Genomic DNA, 19,431 nt, shown 5'->3' with positions numbered 1-19,431 from the left:
GGTGCAAAGGCAGCCCCCCTCCACCCATTTCAGATCGTAATCAAGAGGAAGATAACTGTTATGAGGGGGATTCAGAAGGAGAAGACCACTCCTATTTACCCCATGAGGTCTTCGCTCTAACTTGGCATGCTGATGTTGGTAATATCATGCATATGGTGCCTTGCATTGCTTACTGTATACATTAAAGATGTCATCTGCTTAGTTTAGACATGCTTTGTGTCAATGCCATTTGTTTAGTTTCTTTATCGTATATGTGAATCATGCAATGCCATCTTGTCTAGCCAGGCATCATATATGTGAATTTTGCAATGCCACCCTGGTTAGCCAGTCATCTTATATGTGAATTATATCATGTCATCATTTTTTATTACGTGTTAAATTTGTCAAAAATTTTAGTACATTCAATTACTCTTCCTATGCATCAGCCATTTGGCATGGTCATGGAAAAATCTGGAGTGGAAACAAGGTCTTCAGAGCAGACAATGCTATCTGACGAAGCGCATGTCTTGCTGGTTACCGATACCTCCTCAGAGGAGGATTCAGAGACAGATGACCAGTCATATCCCCCCCCCCCGAGGTGCATGCCCTAACTTGGAAGGGTTATGTTGCTCATATCGTACGTATGGTATCTTGCATTGCTATGTCATTTGCTTAGTTTAGATATGCTTTGTGTGAATGCCACCTGTTTAGTGTCTAATTACCATATATGTGAATTATGCAATGCCATCTTGTTGCAAGACATTATATATGTGAATTATGCAATGTTATCTTGTTGCAAGGCATTATGTATGTGAATTATGCAATGCCATGCTGTTTAGGCAAGCGTCATATATGTGAATTATATCATGCCGTCCTTTTCTTGTATTTCTCATTGCTTTTGTCAACAATGTTTGTATATTCAACTGCTCTTCCTGTGCATCATCCATTTGAATTGGTGATGGAGAAATCTGGAGTGAAAACAAGGTCTTCAGAGCAGACAATGCTACCTGCTGAAGCAGATATCTTGCTAGTTACACATAGCTCTTTAGAGGAGGATTCAGAGACAGATGACCAGTCCTATTATCCCCCTGAGGTGTATGCTCAAACTTGGCAGGGTTATATTACTCATATAATGCATATGTTGTATTGCAATGCTTAGTTTTTACATCATATACACAATATTGAATGCCATCTCCTTAGTTGACACATCATATATGCGATTGCCCTCTGCTCACTTCCTTAGTATATAAATCATATATTTGAATTATGTCATGCCATGATGTTTACATAGACAGCATGTATCTGAATTATGGCATGCCAACCCATTTTCTAAAGACATAATATAGTTATATCATCTCATCCTGTTTACATAGTCATCATATTTAAATTATGTCATTCTATCCGTGAATTATATCATGCCATCATGTTTACATCGACGGCATGTTTGTGATTATGGCATGCCAACCACTTTAATAGACACATCGATAGTTATATCATATCATCCTGTTTACATATTCATCATATTTTGAAGTATGTCATTCTATCCTGTTTAGTTAGCCATCATACATGTGAAATTGTGTCATGCTATCCTATTTAATTAGCCATCATATATGTGAAATTATGTCCTGCTATTCTGTTTGCTTAGACAACATAAATGTGAATTATTTCATGCCCTGTTTTCTTCCCTACTATCCATTGCACCTGTCTATCTTACAATGTATGTACATTCAATTAATTTTCTTGTTTATCAGCCATTTCAATTGGAGGGAGTGATGGCAGTATCTGTGGGAGTAAAAACACGGTCTTCAAAAAAGATCGTGCGACCTGTCGATGCAGATAGAACCACGGCTGTACTTGCCCAAGAACCAGCCCCACCACACATAACCCACACTCATGCAGATTGTACCCCTACCCAGTTGGACAGAGAACCAGCTACACCTCTTCTAACCCCAACCCTAGCAGATAGACACCCAGTTCCCGTTGACACAGCACCGTCTCCACCACAGAGCACCCAAACACGAGCAGTTAGTAAGGCAACTGCAGTGCCCAAATCATGAGGACCACCACTCCGAACCCGAAGTCAACGCTTAAAGCAGAAGAAGAAATGTTCTCAGGTCAGGTTCCGTAGCTATGGTTCATACTACTTTGCTCTTGCATCACTGTATTTACTGATACCAACTAATTTCAAATTTGAAGGATGCAATTGAAACTCCAATGGCGCAACAGGTATGTTTTAAACCTGTTTCTTCAACGTGTTTGGCTGTTTGCTGTTGTAACTTGCTCTATGTTGATTTCAGTTTCAATTGAATAAACAGTTATGTTCTCATGCCATGCACATTACAAGTGTGGTTATTGCTGTGTAGTTTCCCACATTTATATTATGTCTATGCTGCTTTGTCTTAAATAGATATGATTCGAACTGTATCTATCTTGATTTGGCAACATAAAATAGAATGATATAGACCATACAGTGACCATACTACATAGATATATGTTTGTTTCATGATGTTATCCTGTCCACCTTACTACTGAACTGGTTTACCAAAATGAGTTTTATATACTACATTCTAAACCTGGGATGTGTTTGTTTGTTTCTCTTTTAGAACGCGGATAAAATATTGGAGAAGAGTACCCTGTTATGCAATGGTAAAGGAAGTAATGCAGATAAGGTTCAAGATAGTGAGACATCCCTGTTGGTCTCCAAGAAAGCTGATAAAAACTATATTGAAGACACTAAGACAACCCCAAAGTCCTATCTTGATGTAGTGTTCGAGTTACTGGCTACCACTGCTGGCACCAGCTCTTCGAACTCATTGCCTGAATCAGTTCGGCTTCTTGACTCTCAACTTCAAGTTGAAAGACATCGATCAGATGTTATGCGATAGGAAGCCGAAGGACTGAGGAAGTCCCTGCATAATTCAGATGCATACTTTCTGGTGCAACAGCAAGCGCTGGAGGACTTAAGCGCCAAACAAGAGAAAGTTAATAAGCTTGCTAAGCATCTTGCCAGCATTATGGGTACCCAGGATATTGTTTCTTAAGCTCTTCTGAAGTGGTTTTAGTTCTGGACTTGTTTTGTTGTGGTGTTTATATGCTGCTGTGTTCCCTATATTTGCACTGGTGGCGAACTTTGATGCCCAGTGGATGTAATATGTGTAATAGCCGTGATAGCCTAGTGTAAGTTGCTTGCTTATTTATTTCCTTGTTGTCTTGTTTATTTGTTTGCTTGTAGTCAGTGCAATTCTTTTTCCACGGTTTGCTAGTGGCTGCAATAACCTATTTTTTAAAACTAGGCCACAATAACCATGGGCTAATATTTATTGTAGTGACATTGGGCCTCCTACGGGCCGTAGAAATAGTGGGCCTTCTACGGGCCGTATAAACAGTGGGCCTTCTATGGGCCGTAGAAACAGTGGGCCTTCTACGGGCCGTAGAAACAATGGGCCTTCTACGGGTCATATCATCAATGAGCCTTCTACGGGCCGTATCATCAATGGGCCTTATACGGGTCGTATGATCGATTGGCCAAACATGGGCCAAACAGACCGCATTCTTGCCGTAAACGGGCTAGAGTTGGATTCGTCCGTTCATGGGCCGACCATAACGGGCCATCGTTAATAGGCCGTATTTGATGAAGCTATGAAAACGGCCCAACGTATTAACGGACCACAAACGGGCCGACTGTAACCACGGGCTGAATTTGGCCCACAAGCAGAAAATGAAAGTAACGGGCCATAAGTAAATGAATGCTGGAAATGAGCCCAAGAATAAATGGGCTCTGAGAAGGCCGAAAGATAACATGGGCTGGAGATGGCCCAACGGAATAACGGGCCGTTAATGTGTATAAAGTGATACACTATTCATTACGGGCCAGTTTCACCATGGGCCGTTAATGGGTGTAAAGTGATACACTGTTCATTATGGGCCAGTTTCACCACGGGCCGTTAATAGGCCAAGAGTTACATAGGGCCTCATATGGGCCGAAAGACGTCATGGGCCATACATGGGCCAGAAGTGAAAACGGGCTGGAATCATATTGGATGGCGCAGATGACGCTACTGGGCCTAATTCGGATAGGGCATAACGGGCCTTGGGTTAGCGGGCTGTAAATGGGCTATATGTGAATAGGCCGTTAACAGGCTTTCCATGGGCCGGCCCGCCACCTTTTGACCAAGTCAAATAGGCCGGCCTTTTCACAGGAATGGGCCTCTGTTGGGCCGTGCCACGTGTCAACGTATCATAGGCGCCTTCTGTCCAATGAGTGGATGACATCTGTCCCGACGATGAGCCGACACGTGTTTCCTCCAGCCAATGATGATTTTACACGTGGAAAATCCCCATTGGTCGGGGCTGTTAATGGGTTATCGGATCCAAAACCCGACCCGATAGCTTAACGGCGTTCCATTACGGTGGATGCCACATGTCGGTCACCCTGACGAAAGCACTTCTGTTACGCGCGATTTATCGTCATGGAAGTGGACACTTCCGTGATGATAATTTTGGTAATGTCATGGAACACTTCTACGACAGCACATGTATAACTATCTTGATTCTGTCATAAATTTGTCATGGATGTACATGCATGACAAAACACAAGACCTACTGTGACAAACACGTATCATCACGGAAGTGTATTTTTTGTAGTGTTTATTGATGACATTGACTGACTTTGCATTTGATGCGTGCTCCGTATTTTGTTGACGACACTTACGGTCATTGTATTTGAAGCGAAAGCACGATATGGTCACTGGACTTCAGAATAAGCTCATCACGGTCACCACATACATTTTGTCGTGCTAACCAACATGCGGTTCGATGGTTAGAGGACAGTGGTTTCTCGAGCCCACCAAGGTTAAAGTCCCGGTGCTCGCATTTATCTTGTGTTAATTTCAGTATTTTCCGGCGATGTAAGTTCAGTGGGAGGAGACGTTCCACTCGACTACGAGGCACCTATGGTGACTTCATAAAATCTCAAGATCATATATGTTGGCCCACTCTCTCGAAGGTGCTCATAGGGGTAGGGTTCGCATGTGTGCTCTTATAGCGGTGAGTGCTTGCGCGTATATATGAGCCCTTGTGTCTGTACCGTGTTAAACAAATACATATCATGATTATACGGTCACTGGCTCACCCCGTACAACTCCGTATTTTGTTGATGACACAATCAATTGACCAGTCAAACGTTCCACGCGGAGCAACTAGTGTTGCACCATCGGGGCGCGTAACCGTGGGGCCCACCTGTCAGCCCGTATATGAAAGAAAGAAATGGTAGTTTGAGTCTATACTGTGTTAATAAAATGATCATACAGTCAGCCCGTAGGGTGATCATACGGTCACTGGCTCACCATACAGCTCCGTAATTTGTTGATAAAATGATCAATTGACCAGTCAAACGGTCCACATTCAGCAGCGCACATTACCATAGGGCCCACCCGTCAGTGCGTATATGAAGGACAGAAATGGTAATAAATTAGTGGCCGGTGGGTATTCGAAGTCGTGAGACCTCTGGTTGGCAGTCACCGGCGGTTGGGGGGCATTCATTGGGAGGTGGGGTGGGGATCCCCGAAGAAAAAGCTCGACGGGGGGGGGGGGGGGGGGCTTGAGGGATGGCCGGTGCGGCGGGGACCGGCCGTGGGGAGTGGTTTCGGGGAGGGCGGGACGGCCGCGGGCGGCGGGGGCTAGCGGTTCGGCCGGTGGTGGCTGGCGGCTCAGGGGGGTGGAGTTTGATGATAAACTGGAGGCCCTTGATTTTCTATCCACCGGCTGGAAAATCTAATGACCAGAGATGAAAAAGTCAGTCGACTGACGTGTAGCCTCACCCCGCACGTACACATGCACACACGCAAGACACGCACGCATGTAGACGTGCAACACTGACACGTACACACGCACACATGCTGGCGTGCAACACTGGCACGTACACATGCACTCACGAACACACACGCGTATGCACCCATGCATGCAACACTGAAACGTACCCTTGCACGCACGCAACACTCGCACGCCTGCATGCACACAACACAGGATGGAAGACACACGCTCAACCTATACGTGCATGCACCCTTTGTTAAGGACATGGATTGTTACGGGTATTAATCAATCTTATCTATGATAAGCAGAACATTGATGTTTACAGTGGTCTTTATGAATCACAATGTATTGAACGGGCTATCAACATAGTAGGCTTATCTACATGAAGAAGATGACATCACACTCAATGAACAATCATCCGTTTATGAAATGCCCGCTTTTGACTGCCCTGGCCCACCAAAGGTTCCTCTGTTGTGCGCTGCCTGCGTTGGGTCGCTGACATGCAGGCCATGCACCTAAAGAGCCAACACGTCAGTGGAAGAACGGTGCGGTGTCCTAGGTTAGAGTCGAGGGCGCCACTCGCGGCATGCCCGGCTAAACACGCCTTCGTGCCGCATTCAAACGCCTCCATGAAACCCGCCCATGTGGAAGCCGAGAAACCCACTCTGGACACACGTCCGTTCATGACCGGGTCGGCGTTAAACGCAACGCTGGCCGAGCTCCTCCCGTCCGCTGTCTATTTAATCTCCTATTTAAATGAGGCTAAACGCCGGCCAAGAATCACACACCTCCGCCGCTCCCCTATCTCCTCCACCATTTTGTCCACTCTTACAATGGCTTATGAAGAGTAGTTATTCTGCATCCAAGCCGGCTGGGTAGCCCGCTGGATACGAGCTATGCAGCTCGCTGATCCACCTCCCTCCCCTCGCCCGACGGAGCCAGTTGCCGCCCCAAGCCGGCGCGCGGTTCAGCAACTCGCCACTCTAGGCCAGCTCGACGAGGAGCGGCGCACGAGCGTCGTTGCTGCCGTCCACGTCGCCGCCTCATACCGCGTCTCTCGTTTCTGTGGCCGAGACTCCCATGCCGGTGGCCGCGCCATGCAAGCAGCGACAGAAGCCGGGTGCGCGGAGAGCGACGAGTCAGTGGCCAGCGCCTCCGCATCCGCTGCCATCATCGAGAAGAAGTAGAACACAGGAGGCCTCCGCCGCTTGGGTCCCATGAAGGCCACCACGGAGGCGACGCCGACGTACACATCAGGTGTCTTGCCGGATCCTTTTGTTGCGAGGACCTTCATCGACCCTGGATGGGCTCCATGGAAGAGGGGAATGTTAGGATGAACTCAAGCCGGTGCCGGCCATGGCGAAGTAGTGGTCGATGATGAACTCGAACCGGTGTCGGCCACCATCAACTTCGGCACCAGCCAATGATATTAGTTGGGCAGTGGGGAAGAGAGCCGTCCTTTGCGCTGAAGCATATACCTCCGGGGCTGCCGGCAGTCCGGTGATCGTGCTACCGGACATGAGGAACACAAATCGATCGGCGGGCGACCATTTAGGCTAGGTATTATATACCTGTGCTGTCGAGAACTAGCACTGCGTAGTTCATTTGAATGTAATGAAATCCGTCATGTTTGTATGAAAATCCGGTATTTTATATGATTTCCGTCGTTGTTTATATGAAATATCAGTTTGTCTACGTGTTTGCGTGAATTTCTTCCGGTTGGCTGAGTTGTTGTCATAATGTGTGCGGCTACGGTTGGATGGCGTAATTTGTGGGTCGCCGGTCGGTCTGCGGGCGGCTCGGGCGGCATTGTGGGACAAAAAACATAGCTCGTGCGACCTCGTCTCCAACGTGCACGCTGGAGGATGCATGACAGCATGAGCACCCGAGCATTCCTCTTTCATCGGTGGCAAAGGCACCGGTGGACAAAAGGGTCGCCAATATTTTGGCTACCCCGGGCAAGATCCAAACAACCCCTCCCAACAGATTCAAATCCCTCGTTCGCCGTGGAATTTTTCCATTTGTTGTTTTCATGGACTAGCAAGATGCCCGTGCATTGCACGGAACATCAAGATGCTTTTTTTTACAAACTCCCGCATGCATGCAAGGGATAATTAATGTCCTCCTTTGCTAGTACCACGAGGCAAACACCATTAATATTGGATCGATTAGTGTTAGTGGCCTTGTATATCTGCAAATTGTAATTTTGATAGTGGCCCCTTGTATATAAAAATGGAGGGAGAAAGATGAGAGATAAGTGAGGAGGAGTGGGGCGTGGTGGTGACTGGTAGTCGGACTGGACGGAGGCATGGGGATGGACGGCGCATTATGTCTAGGTTTGTATCTCTCTCTCACACACCCACGTAGGTGGGGGACGTGCACGAAGAGAAGAGGTGCACGCACGGTGCACGTACTCCCGTCTCTTTCCCAACCACACCCGCGCGGGTACACAGTGGAGCTCATTTTTGTACGAAAAAGGCAGCCCACGTGGTAATTTGGCACGTGCACTGGTTGTCCACTTGGTGGAGGGAGGATCGTCTACCACGGGTGAACAAACAAATTGTGACTGGACGCGTTATGTTAAATTAAAAAAAGAGGCAAACCATGTGGGGCCTACCTTAGAGGCAAGGCTCTATACACTGGAGTACTTTTGATCTGTCCCCTCAACTCGCAGAACGAGGAGAAGCTTGCTTAGTACACCGTCTCCCCCGCCCATGGGCGCGCTGTCTCACAGGATGAGGTGAAGCTTGCTTATCAATACTACTACTACTACTACTAGTACTACTATACGCCTTTACGCCTGCTCCCTCGCCAACGCGCGCGGTGGCTCGCTGCACGAGGAGAAAATTTTACTACTCCCTCCATTTACTCCTCGTCCCTACTACATACTTTGGTTAGTACTCCCTCCATTTACTTATACAAGGCCACTATAAAAAAATACATTTTGCATCTATACAAGGACACAAATAGTAATCGAGACAAAAGTTACTACTCCCTCCTTTCCAGTTTATGGCTCAATTTCAAAATCTCCCAACCAAGGTAGACGGTGAGTGGTCGAATTAATTTCGTAGTTTGCATAAGTAATTAGTACGCTTGTTTTTCTCAGGAAGTTATGTTTACCGATGCATTAATTAGAACGAATGCATGAATGGCCACTAAATTTCCATGAACTTGTACATGCATTGGTTAGTTTCCTCTTGACACTGCTTGCGTCGGGTGATCTAACGCACCTCGAAATCCAACATGTAATGGTACTACTACTAGTATAGTAGAATTGAGACTTATCAAACGGAAAAACGAATGTTTTTTAGATGAGCCCTATAAACCCTAGTGGGTACGTACTCCGTAAAAACAGATTTTTCCAAAACTAAGTCGCTCCCTTTCATGAATTCTGTAGTATACTCCTCCGTCGACGCTCCCATTCATGAATTATGTACTTCCTGTCGCCGACATGTGGGACATATAGCAACCGGGTCGACGTGTCAAGCACCAAATAACAGTGCAGAACAGCAGGGGGACACACCCCACTCGTATCGGCCTAGTAGTAGTAATGAGCAATGAGACGTCAAATCACAATGTCGCACCTTCCCAGACGAACGAAGCAACCATTATTTGACACTTCGGTTCACCATCATCTCAAACCACGTAGTATTGCTTCTGCCTCAAGAGGGACACGCGCATCGCCTTGGTACATCATGACACGTGGGACTGCATGACAGGCCATGCTCCCCCGCCGATCGCTCAGTAAAATCACCTCATTTTTACTATATGTCCTCCGTATCGGTTTACTACATGGCATGCACGTCGTTCTAGGTTGAGAATTTAACTGGCTATATATGTGATGAACAGTACTCTGGCCTTTAAAAAAATGTATACTTTTGTACAGTAGTACTATCAATGGATTGCGCCATGGAGCAAAAATTGAAATTAAAAACAAGGTTGTACATATAGAGAGCGCTCGTCGCCAAATTATGCATATATTACTATTAAAAAAGCTAGTACGTGCTTAATTGGGGTGCTAAATTCTATTAAAGAAATACTAGTAGTATGTACATACTGAAGAGTTAAATTAACAAGAAGAAACATAACATAGTTCTGCTGGGGGCTCAGCACAACATACCCCTCAAATTAAACTAAGCACACCTGAAATTAAACTATGCAACTAATCTGGTAGACATTGCATTAGAAGTTTAGAACCACCATGAGCAATGACACTGCCACCTTACTCGGAGTCCTCATCCACGTCCTCGACTTCGTCCTTGTCCCTCTTCCTCTTGGTCGATACTTCTTTGCTTGAACCGCACACTTGGTTGTTGCTCTTCATCCAACCCTTGTAGATATTGAAACAAAGGTTGCCTTCCATTGCAGTGTAGTGGATGTGGTCTATCTAGTACATTCCGCTGCCATGCATGACGATGAAACGTGTAATGAGGTTTCTCCAGTTTACGGTACTAAGGATGAACCAAGGCTCCTGCCAGGGTCAGCATTGAAGGCTGACGAGAGGGCACCAGCCGATTCTTCAGGAGGTCGAAGGGGTTGCCTACAACGAGGCCTATCCGACCCAGGACTTCTTTGTTGTTCTTAAAGTGTAAAGTAACGAATTTCATTGTTTTGTCCTTGGGGAAGTTCTTAAAATCCTGGCACTCAACATCGGCATGGCATATGTGGTAGACCAAGCAAACATTATGTATGCAATCCTGGATCACGACGGGCTTCTTCCTCTCTTCGTCCTTTAGATCCTTCTCTCGTCCTAGGACTGTGGTGTACTCAACATCTAGCCCAGCGACCTACTCATCATCTGAGTTTTCGAACATGCGGCCGAAGCGAGAAAGGCATCCTTTCACCGTCGCGGAAGAACGGGTGTAGATGATGTCGAACTGATCACCGGTGATGGTTCTAACCTTGTACTCACTGCCGATCATGGAGATTTGGGACGCCATGGATTTGGGAGGAGGGTTAGGATTAGTGGAACTGCCGTAATGTGAATGGACGGGACGACTAGGAGCGAACCGCCATAGTATTGAATGACGTGCAGGGATGAGTAGGAGCGAACTGCTAGCGTGCAAACGGCAGGGTAGTGGCTTTCCATTCTCCCATGATACGGGCTTCCGAGAGCCCTTGGATCTGAGATCGAACGGTTGCATGGCGTGATGCTAGACCTATGGGTGAATATCCTATCCTGGAGGGTTATTCTGCAAATTTTCAGCAACTTAGCATGCGACTGTTTGATCTCAGATCCAAGGGCTGCCAGCAGCCTGTATCATGGTGTCGCGCCTACCACGACCGTCACGTCGCTCGCACGGTCGCGCCCTTGGAGATTTAACATGGTGCGTTAGGCTATCTGATGTTGGCATGTCATACATAGTCATCACTTAGTCACTCATACTACAACAAGGTTGGCTATAAGGTTGGCTATTAGTGTATTTTCTTACTCCTCTCTATCTCTTTCTTCGTACTCCCTCCGTCCCATAATATAAGAACGTTTTTGACACTAGTGTAGTGCCAAAAACGTTCTTTTATTATGGGACACAGGGAGTACTAGTATTTATTGCATTTGCCAAGAAGTGACCTCTTCCAATGAAATGGTGTCGCTAAGTTTGCTTCATTTAATTAGCAATAGACTCAAAATTGTCTTTTCACCTAGGTACACGCACTTACCACTGTTTCTTCCTTGGGTCACCAAACTAGTCTGTCTCTTCTTGATTAACTTGCCACATCAGACTTTATGCCTATGTGGCAAGCTTAAGCACCTATAGGAGCAAGTAAAAGTAAGTGCAATAGTGCGCTTTACATGGCATTTTTGCATATGTGGAGGAAAGAGAGGCAAGGAAAAAGTGGAGAAGTGGGCTCTCATGCAAGAGCCAGCCTCTACTACATGGTGGAGCATTGGGAGAGGCACCTGTATGGAGGTGGTCAGGAATCGGGAGACTCACACCGGTCGTAGCGCCGCAGTTAAAATTATAATGGCAAGTCAAATCACGGGGCCCCACATGTCCAGCAGTAACTCGCTGTCAAATCACACAGCCCTACATTTGCAGCAGCCTACTCCCTCGTCTTCTCGCGTCTCTGTCGAACCGACTAGGCGGAACTGCCCCGCCTACCGCGCAGGAAAAGCCCCACCCTCGACTTTTAAATACAACTACATCCGCTAAAGAATCCAATGATATACTTTTTGTGACATAGTAACTCATATTTAGTTAGTCAAATGGATGACCTAGAACTACGTGCAGGCCCTACAAACCGAGACGCCTAAAAATAAAAAAACGAGATGGAGAGGGTAGTTCAGCACGTATCTTTTTAGATCAATATAGTCGGGATTCACCAAGGAGCAAAACCAAGTGGTAGGCTGCTCCTGTCGTGTTGGCATAGCAACTCAAGCAGGGTCAGTCCGCACACGAAATGGCGACACACTTAACAGGACCCCTTTGGCCGACATGTGGCTCATCCACCGTCTTGTTCCACGTGTGATGCACCAAATTACAGTTCGGAGCAGTGGTTGGAATTGGAGGCACCTCGGTCGTAGCGCCGCAGTAGTAGAAAATGAGCGATGAGGGGTCAAATCACAAAGCCCCACCTTTCCCGCATTAAGCTGGACGGACGAAGCAACCATCATTTCACTCTAGTGCACAAGAGCGTAAAGAAAAGAGAAAACAATAATGCGTGCAACAGCTACCTAGGGCACCCTAGGGTAGGGCTCTCCACTACAGATCCTTTTTTTAAAGCGCCTCCTCTACAAATTGGCTTCTCCCTCGTTCTCTTGAAGAAAACCGATGATGAGTGCGGCGGTAGGGTTTGTAGGAGTACTACGGCGTGCGGGGCCACGTCATAGTAAACGGATTCGAGTCGACGCCTTAAATATGTGTGGGCCGCTTGGTTTTACGGGAACGAGGCAGCATTTTGGGTTCAGGGACCAGTGGAGATATAGTACGTACAAACAATTGTGGACGTAAGTTCGACCGAAAGGCAATGATGCATGGGCCCTGCATTTTGATATACCCGGGGCCGTGTGAAATTTGCTACTCTACTCAAAACTAGTAAGGTACACATGTGTTGAACGCATAAGATTTCGAAACCAAATTATGAATAAATACACACTACAACATGTAAAGCTTTGAGTCATATATGCATGATGTAGATGTTCGTTTAGTTCTCATAGTTCATCTCATTCAAAATCAATTAGTTTTATAAAAATGTTAAGATTCATGGGGTTGTGCATTGTAAATCATAAAGTAAAAAACAAATAATGGCAATTCATTTAGAAAGAAATAATCAATTATGATACAGAAGATTCTAGAACAAAGGAGAAGTGCTTGTGTTTTGAAGTTTGTGCATTATGCTTAAGTTCAACCATGGAGTCTCCTAAATTGTACATGTGGCAGATCTGGTGGAATGTTGATGATATCCAACGGCCAGTAGTGCTCGGATTTGCCTATCCCTGCACTGTCGGCTTAGCTTCATCCAGCGACCATCTTTCAAAGTTATTGGCACACTATATAGTTCTTGTGCCATAGTTGCATGTTTTGGAAAAAAGCTACTAGTGGGTTGTACTATCTATTTAGGAATAGAAGATGTATACATGGAAGTTGTAGGGAAAGAGATGACATGGAGCATCTCAATTCCTATGAGTAGGGATTGGAAAAGAGATGTCATTTGGTTCACATCATAGGAACTTTTCTATTGAATCTAGAGATGACATGTATCTCAATTCCTATGAGGAGGGATTAGAAAAGAGATGTAATTTGGTTCATATCATAGGAACTTTTCTATTGAATATACGCTAATGTTTATTTTCCTTTGAAATTAAGGGAGTATAGGAATCCATTCATATGAACCAAGTGGCTCTAAAGCTATAGAAATGATATCATGTTTATTTCCTTTGAAATGTGGAGTATATGAATCTATTACTATGAACCAATTGGCTCTAAAGGAAAAAATCATATAAAAATCATATCATATAGGGTTCCTATGATATTCCTCGACACTAAAGGATGCTTGAAATTGCTGCGGGTGATACGATGGTCTTTCTTTGTAGACTCCTCACCCATCTTTATAGTTACCTCTCGAAGATGAATGAAATGATATATATATATATATGGTATTCTACATGTGCAATTTGGTACACGAAAACTCGGTAAAAGTTTGCAAGGTTCGAATTTTCAATAAAGCTATATGCACTGCATTTCGGAACGGAGGGAGCATACGGCAGTTGCTAACACTCACGTGGAAGATTTGTGTGTAGGAGGAGTGGCTGTTCTGTTAAATGACATGGTAAAACTGACAATGTCGGATGCCGGTCTAACGGTTCTTACGGTGTTCATAAGGAAAAGGCTTGTGGCGAACTTTTGTCGGATAATGATTTACGGACACATGCATTGCATTGATCCGTGGCCCCCTCTCTCTCACGCACACGCACCCTCATGAGTCATGACTCTCCTGAGTCCTCTCGCAGACTCGCACGTCGCACCCACCGTCTATCTGCAGGTAGACGTCACGCACATATGTGTGCTCTTCACACCCTACCCTCAGAACTTCTAAAAAACAAAAGACGGCGCGCACATTTTATTTTAGCTCACACGTCACACACTTATACTATTACTCTTGCGGCAAACGTTCTTTGGGCATAGTATATTGTACTCTCACGAAGAGAAGTGTTGCACGCACTAGTTCTCTCACACCCACTCGCGGGTACACGTAGGAGCGCATTTTTTTGAAGCTGGTACAACAAAATCACTCCACTATATATAAAAGCAGGAGCCTTAGCGCTTGCTTTACTAGGGTTCCTCTCGTTCACTCTCTCATGCTCTACAGATCTAAGCAACACATAGGTGGCCACACTCTCTCTCAGCTCACGGCCAGTCACAAATCCCGTCGGACAACCTCGACCGCGGGAGGGGTGTAGGTGCATCGTTCACGCTGTCGTCAGCGGCGAGGGAGGAGACCAACGGCTGCCCGCGCGTCCCGATCGGCGGCCGTGCCGTTCTCTCCGGGAGAGCGCCGACTCGGGAGGGCCTCTGACCCCTTCTTCCTCCCTGCGGTATTGTGGCCAAGATGCGGCCTTCCGACGCCGTCTTTGCCACATGCCGACGACCCTCAGGTATATATTCCTTCAAAACCTGCCTTGCTCTACTGCCCCAGCTCCCTTCGTGTGGATCCTTTTCTACTTCCGTCCGCTGTTCCAAAGCCACCTAGACTTCGACTATTATTAGAAGTAAAGCTAGTTCATACAGTCGACTCAAAGCGTTGGTTCAAACAGGGAAGAAAGTGGGAAAGCTGTAGCATGAATCTAGGACTTGGTTCTAAGAGGAAACGGGGGAAAGTAGTAATATCTGTCACTGTTTAAATAACCGTATTTCGTATTTGCGCAAACAGGGATGTATGTCTCCATATCGTTTCGGGATGTCTGTCTCCGTATCATTTCTATCCGCGCAATCAAAAGCACACACCTCAGTTTTATTACAACTGCGCAAAATGAGATGGATATCCCTTGTTGCCATCGTCTAACCTCGCGTCTTCAAGGTATCCCTACATTGGTAGTAACTAAGGTAGAATGACCAACGCAATCTAAAAGAAGCTGATTCGTACGTTTTACTTCCTGATTGCAGTGCAGGGACGAGCGAAAACAACTGCATCCTAGTCTGGAATGCACTTTCTACCAGTTCATCCATGGACCGAGGACTAGCCGGCAGGGCTGCACGGCGGTTTTTTGGACAGGTGCGCGGACAAGAGGCATTGTGGTCTGCTTATTTCTGCAAATAGCGGTGCTTAAATTTAGTGAAATGCACAAGCATTTCAGCTGGTTAGTACACTGCATGATTCAGTTCAGCATTCCGGCTGAGACCACAATTATAATTGGTTATTCTGGAATAAGAGAACCTAACCCTAGATGGTGGCAACAAGAAAAAACCAGAGTGAACTCCAGGAAATTTAAGCCTGCCGGGAGGCCCTTTGCTCAGAGAAGCCTTGCTTGTTTTTTCCTGATTTGTAAACCTTCTCACAACTTTGTCTTTTGCTGTGAACTAGTATATGTTTGTTATGTTCTATGAATCATTGAGATGTATAAAATTGCTTAACTTATACTTTTCAAGTTTTTTATGAAGACGAGTTTAATGTGAGTGTTCCACATGAGCGCTGGACTAGCATGTGAACGTTTGGAATTTATTACATTGTGGCCTCAATTAACTGCATGAACCACTGTAACAAGATACATAGTTTCTTATATGTCAGACAGCAGATTGTTGATTGTTAGCTGGTCGATAGCCTAGTGTTGAAGCGAGCTGAGCCAATGTGTCGTGTTTTGCACAACTGCTTACAAGTGGGGTAGCACCAATAGTGTTTACAAGTACTTATGTATACGTCGGCGCACAGTTCTCAAACGAGTGCTCTATTTCATCAAAACACACACTGCTCATATGATAAACCGTGACAACTTATGTCTTACCATGCCATATTCATGAAAAAACTAGTGAGGACGCATCTGTTTCGGCAACAATTACAATGGTTCTCACATGATTCACGGGCACACAAAAGTAGCAGCAGTTCCCATAGACGGGTTCAAACAGAGTACTAGCCCCAGAGGGGTCGATAACAGGCAAGGTTCGGATAATTAGACACAATCCAAACTACTATTAAACACTAGATGGGGCAACTATTTCATGCCTCGATCTAATTTGGGCTGGACACAAGACGGACCTTGCCATGAACATCATTGAGGACGTCCCGCAGCAGCTCAATCCTGTGAACCTTCATGAAGACAACCTTGTGGCCTTGCCCCTGATATACTTGTTTGTGGAGGCATGCCATGTCATCTTCCTGCGTAAGCTTGACAAGAACAGTATGCCTCACAAATGAAGGAGTAGCTTTGAACTTCTTGTGCTTCAGTACACCCTGGACAACACGCGTGACAACAGTGAGGCTGGAATACAACTCTTCATTGGTATAACCGCAAATGGCTTCCAGGATCCAACAGGCTAAGAACTCTGTTTTCCCAGTGCGTATATTCAGGTCGTCTGCCTCATAGCGAGTGACATGTACAACCACACAATCCTTGTCTGCATCAGGGCTCTAATTGAAACAGAAACAAATTCTAAATTACTTTTTAGTATAAGAAACACAAGTTATTTAAACCACTATGTATAGCATGGCATCGAAGCTAATAAAATTTTGCATTATTAATCACCACATACTTCCTTTTCTAAAAAAATCACCACATACTTAGATGAAAAACCACAATCGAGATCGGCAAAGAAGGAAATCACCTTGGGCAGCTCAGCGGAGGGAGACATCCTCGAAGGGGGAAAACTGCTCCTGTAGTGCCACGGGGGCTGTAACCTCAAACGGGCCGTGAGCGTATCTGGGGTCGGCTCGGTGGTTGCCTCCATCTTCTTGGAGCTCTCTATCTCGTGGGGATCAGCCTCCCGCGTCTGCTCCAATATCGGCAGATCTTTGCCTGGTTCTCCTTGGTCCATCATGAAACTGACGAATACTAGGAGACCACTTAAAGGAAAACAGAATCACAATGACAATGAAACAAAAAAGAGAGTGAGGATCGGTTACTGCTTTGCAAAAGTTCTTTTTTTCTCTGAACAAAAATATACCAACATCACGGATCCGCTTACCTTCCCTTCGTTCGGAGAGAAGAACAGTGGCAAATGCGAGTGTTGCCTTTCTTGAAGACGGTGAGGGAGAAGGGGATTTAGCGAAGAGTGAAATGATGGTTGCTTCGTCCATCAAACTTAGACTGCGGGGAGGTGGGGTTTTGTGATACGACGGCTCATTACTGCCGTGCTACCACCGGGGTGACTCTCCGCCTGCATACTGCCTTCTAATTTGGTGGATGGCATTTGGGCCCGCGCGCTGCATAGCCCGCATGTTGGTGAACAAAAGTATAACGGCATTCAGTAGAGGGAGACGTTTCAATGACCTAGGAGGAGCCAGAAGCGGTAGATTGTCTCCACTGTACTAGTAGTAATTGTTTTTCTGGGTAGCTGTAGAGTGTCTCCACTTTACTAGTAGTAATTGTTTCTCTGGGCCCAAGACAAAACAGCCCATCCACACTAGTAAATAGTAAAATCAATTCAAAAGCCCATATATTTACTGAATTGACAGATGGGTATGTCGAAGAGCAAAAAAAGGAGTTCCAGGTGGGCAAAAGAGCTTCTGAACGTGCCGGGCTTCTATTTACAACATATTGTGGTCATAATCCAGTAAATTTTACGACCCAGGATGTTCATTCTACGGACCTGACCGATCCATTTGACTGTGCCTGCCGAAAACAGTGCTCGAGTTAGATGTTGTTGCCCTTTTCAATCTGGTTTTTTTTGTAAACCTGATGAACAATTAACCCTCGTGCTTTTGTACAGTTTGTAAGCTGGAGTTAGATGTTTCTGCCCTTTTCAACTCGGTTGTGACTATCATATTTTCTTTGAAACAAGGAAAATGGCTTGCCATTCGTTTAATTTAGAGTGAAATACTATAACAAATCCCAACCAAGGGAAATAACATCACTCTCGCCGGCTGCTTGAGCTCACTGTGCATTACAGAAGCAAAGTGATTAGCCCCCACCAGCACCCACAAAGTTATTTCGTACTAGCACATCAAATGGGCTGTAAATTTTCATAGGAAAGGCTGCATGATCGTGACAGATTTGGATTCTGACATTTGGGACCCGTGAGGAAATAGCCTATCCAAGGTGGTGTCAACTTACTAGCCAGTCAACAAACGATTCTACCTACCAGCCGTTGGATTGACATCCAACATCTATCGTGTATATTCTATCTCTTGTCTTCTTCCTCCAGCCGCCCAAACCAAACCACCTCGTCGGCTCCGCCTGCTCCCGCCTCCCATGGCTGGCTGCGCCTCCGCCGCCCTACCGTATGTACCCTCCAACGTTGGCCAGTCCCTCCTTCTATTCCCCCAGACGTCCTGTTATTATCCGGCGATGTCAGCCCCAACACGCACCCACGCCCGAACCAGTCAACCCTCGTACTCCCCTCCGCCTGCGACTAGACCGACGCATCTTCAACGGCTCCTGTTCGTTCCGTCCGAGGCCTCGCCATCGTCCTCCGCCTTGTGGCCTTGGTTCCCTCGCCGTGCGCGGTGCGCCGCCCTCTTGCGCTGTCAAAGTCGTCAACAACCGAGAGGAACAAGGAGATGACTGTATGTGGAGAGGATGACAGTAGGGACCCACCAGCGTCATGGCAGTACGCAAGCAAGTGCCTCTATAGTACAAGCCCAAAAATATGGTTCCTCCTAATGGTTGGACATCGGGGGCTCACGCCATTGTCAACATAGTCAATAAACGAGAGAATTACACTACGAGCGGCTGACACCAGGGACCCAGCAAGGTGCGCAGTTTTTTTTAGGAACAAGTAGTTGTTATTTATACTAGTTTTAGCGACGCATCAGGGTAACAACGGGGCTGTGCGGGGGCTATGGCCCGTCTAGCCAGGGTTTTATTTATGTTTACCACATCATGAGCCCAGTCGTGTTTTTTTCTTGCTGAAAATGGCTAGCCCAGTTCTATTTTTTTAAGAAATACCCAAACAAGGCCTACTTGCTTTATCGGCCCTGCTGGGCTGCAAATCTTTCAAGACGAGGAGAGTTTCATTCGGTTTGCCCAGAAATGGGCTGTACATTTTTAAA

The 19,431-nt window shown here is 46.0% G+C and overlaps 1 protein-coding gene across 1 annotated transcript in view; it reads right to left on the bottom strand.

The window, feature by feature from the left end:
- The window catches only part of LOC147991514 (uncharacterized), a 41,006-nt gene extending 33,922 nt beyond the window's left edge, over positions 1-7,084 (bottom strand). Inside the window, exon 1 of the mRNA XM_087538704.1 lies at positions 6,902-7,084. Coding sequence (XP_087394830.1) covers positions 6,902-7,084 — 183 coding nt within the window. The remainder of the gene's footprint in view (positions 1-6,901) is intronic.
- Between the last annotated feature and the right edge of the window lie 12,347 nt (positions 7,085-19,431).

Source organism: Triticum urartu, chromosome 1A, assembly GCF_056163025.1.
Source record: "Triticum urartu cultivar PI428250 chromosome 1A, HENAU_Tu73, whole genome shotgun sequence".
In the NCBI taxonomy this organism is placed as follows: domain Eukaryota; kingdom Viridiplantae; phylum Streptophyta; class Magnoliopsida; order Poales; family Poaceae; genus Triticum; species Triticum urartu.
This window is presented reverse-complemented; position numbering and strand designations above follow the sequence as displayed.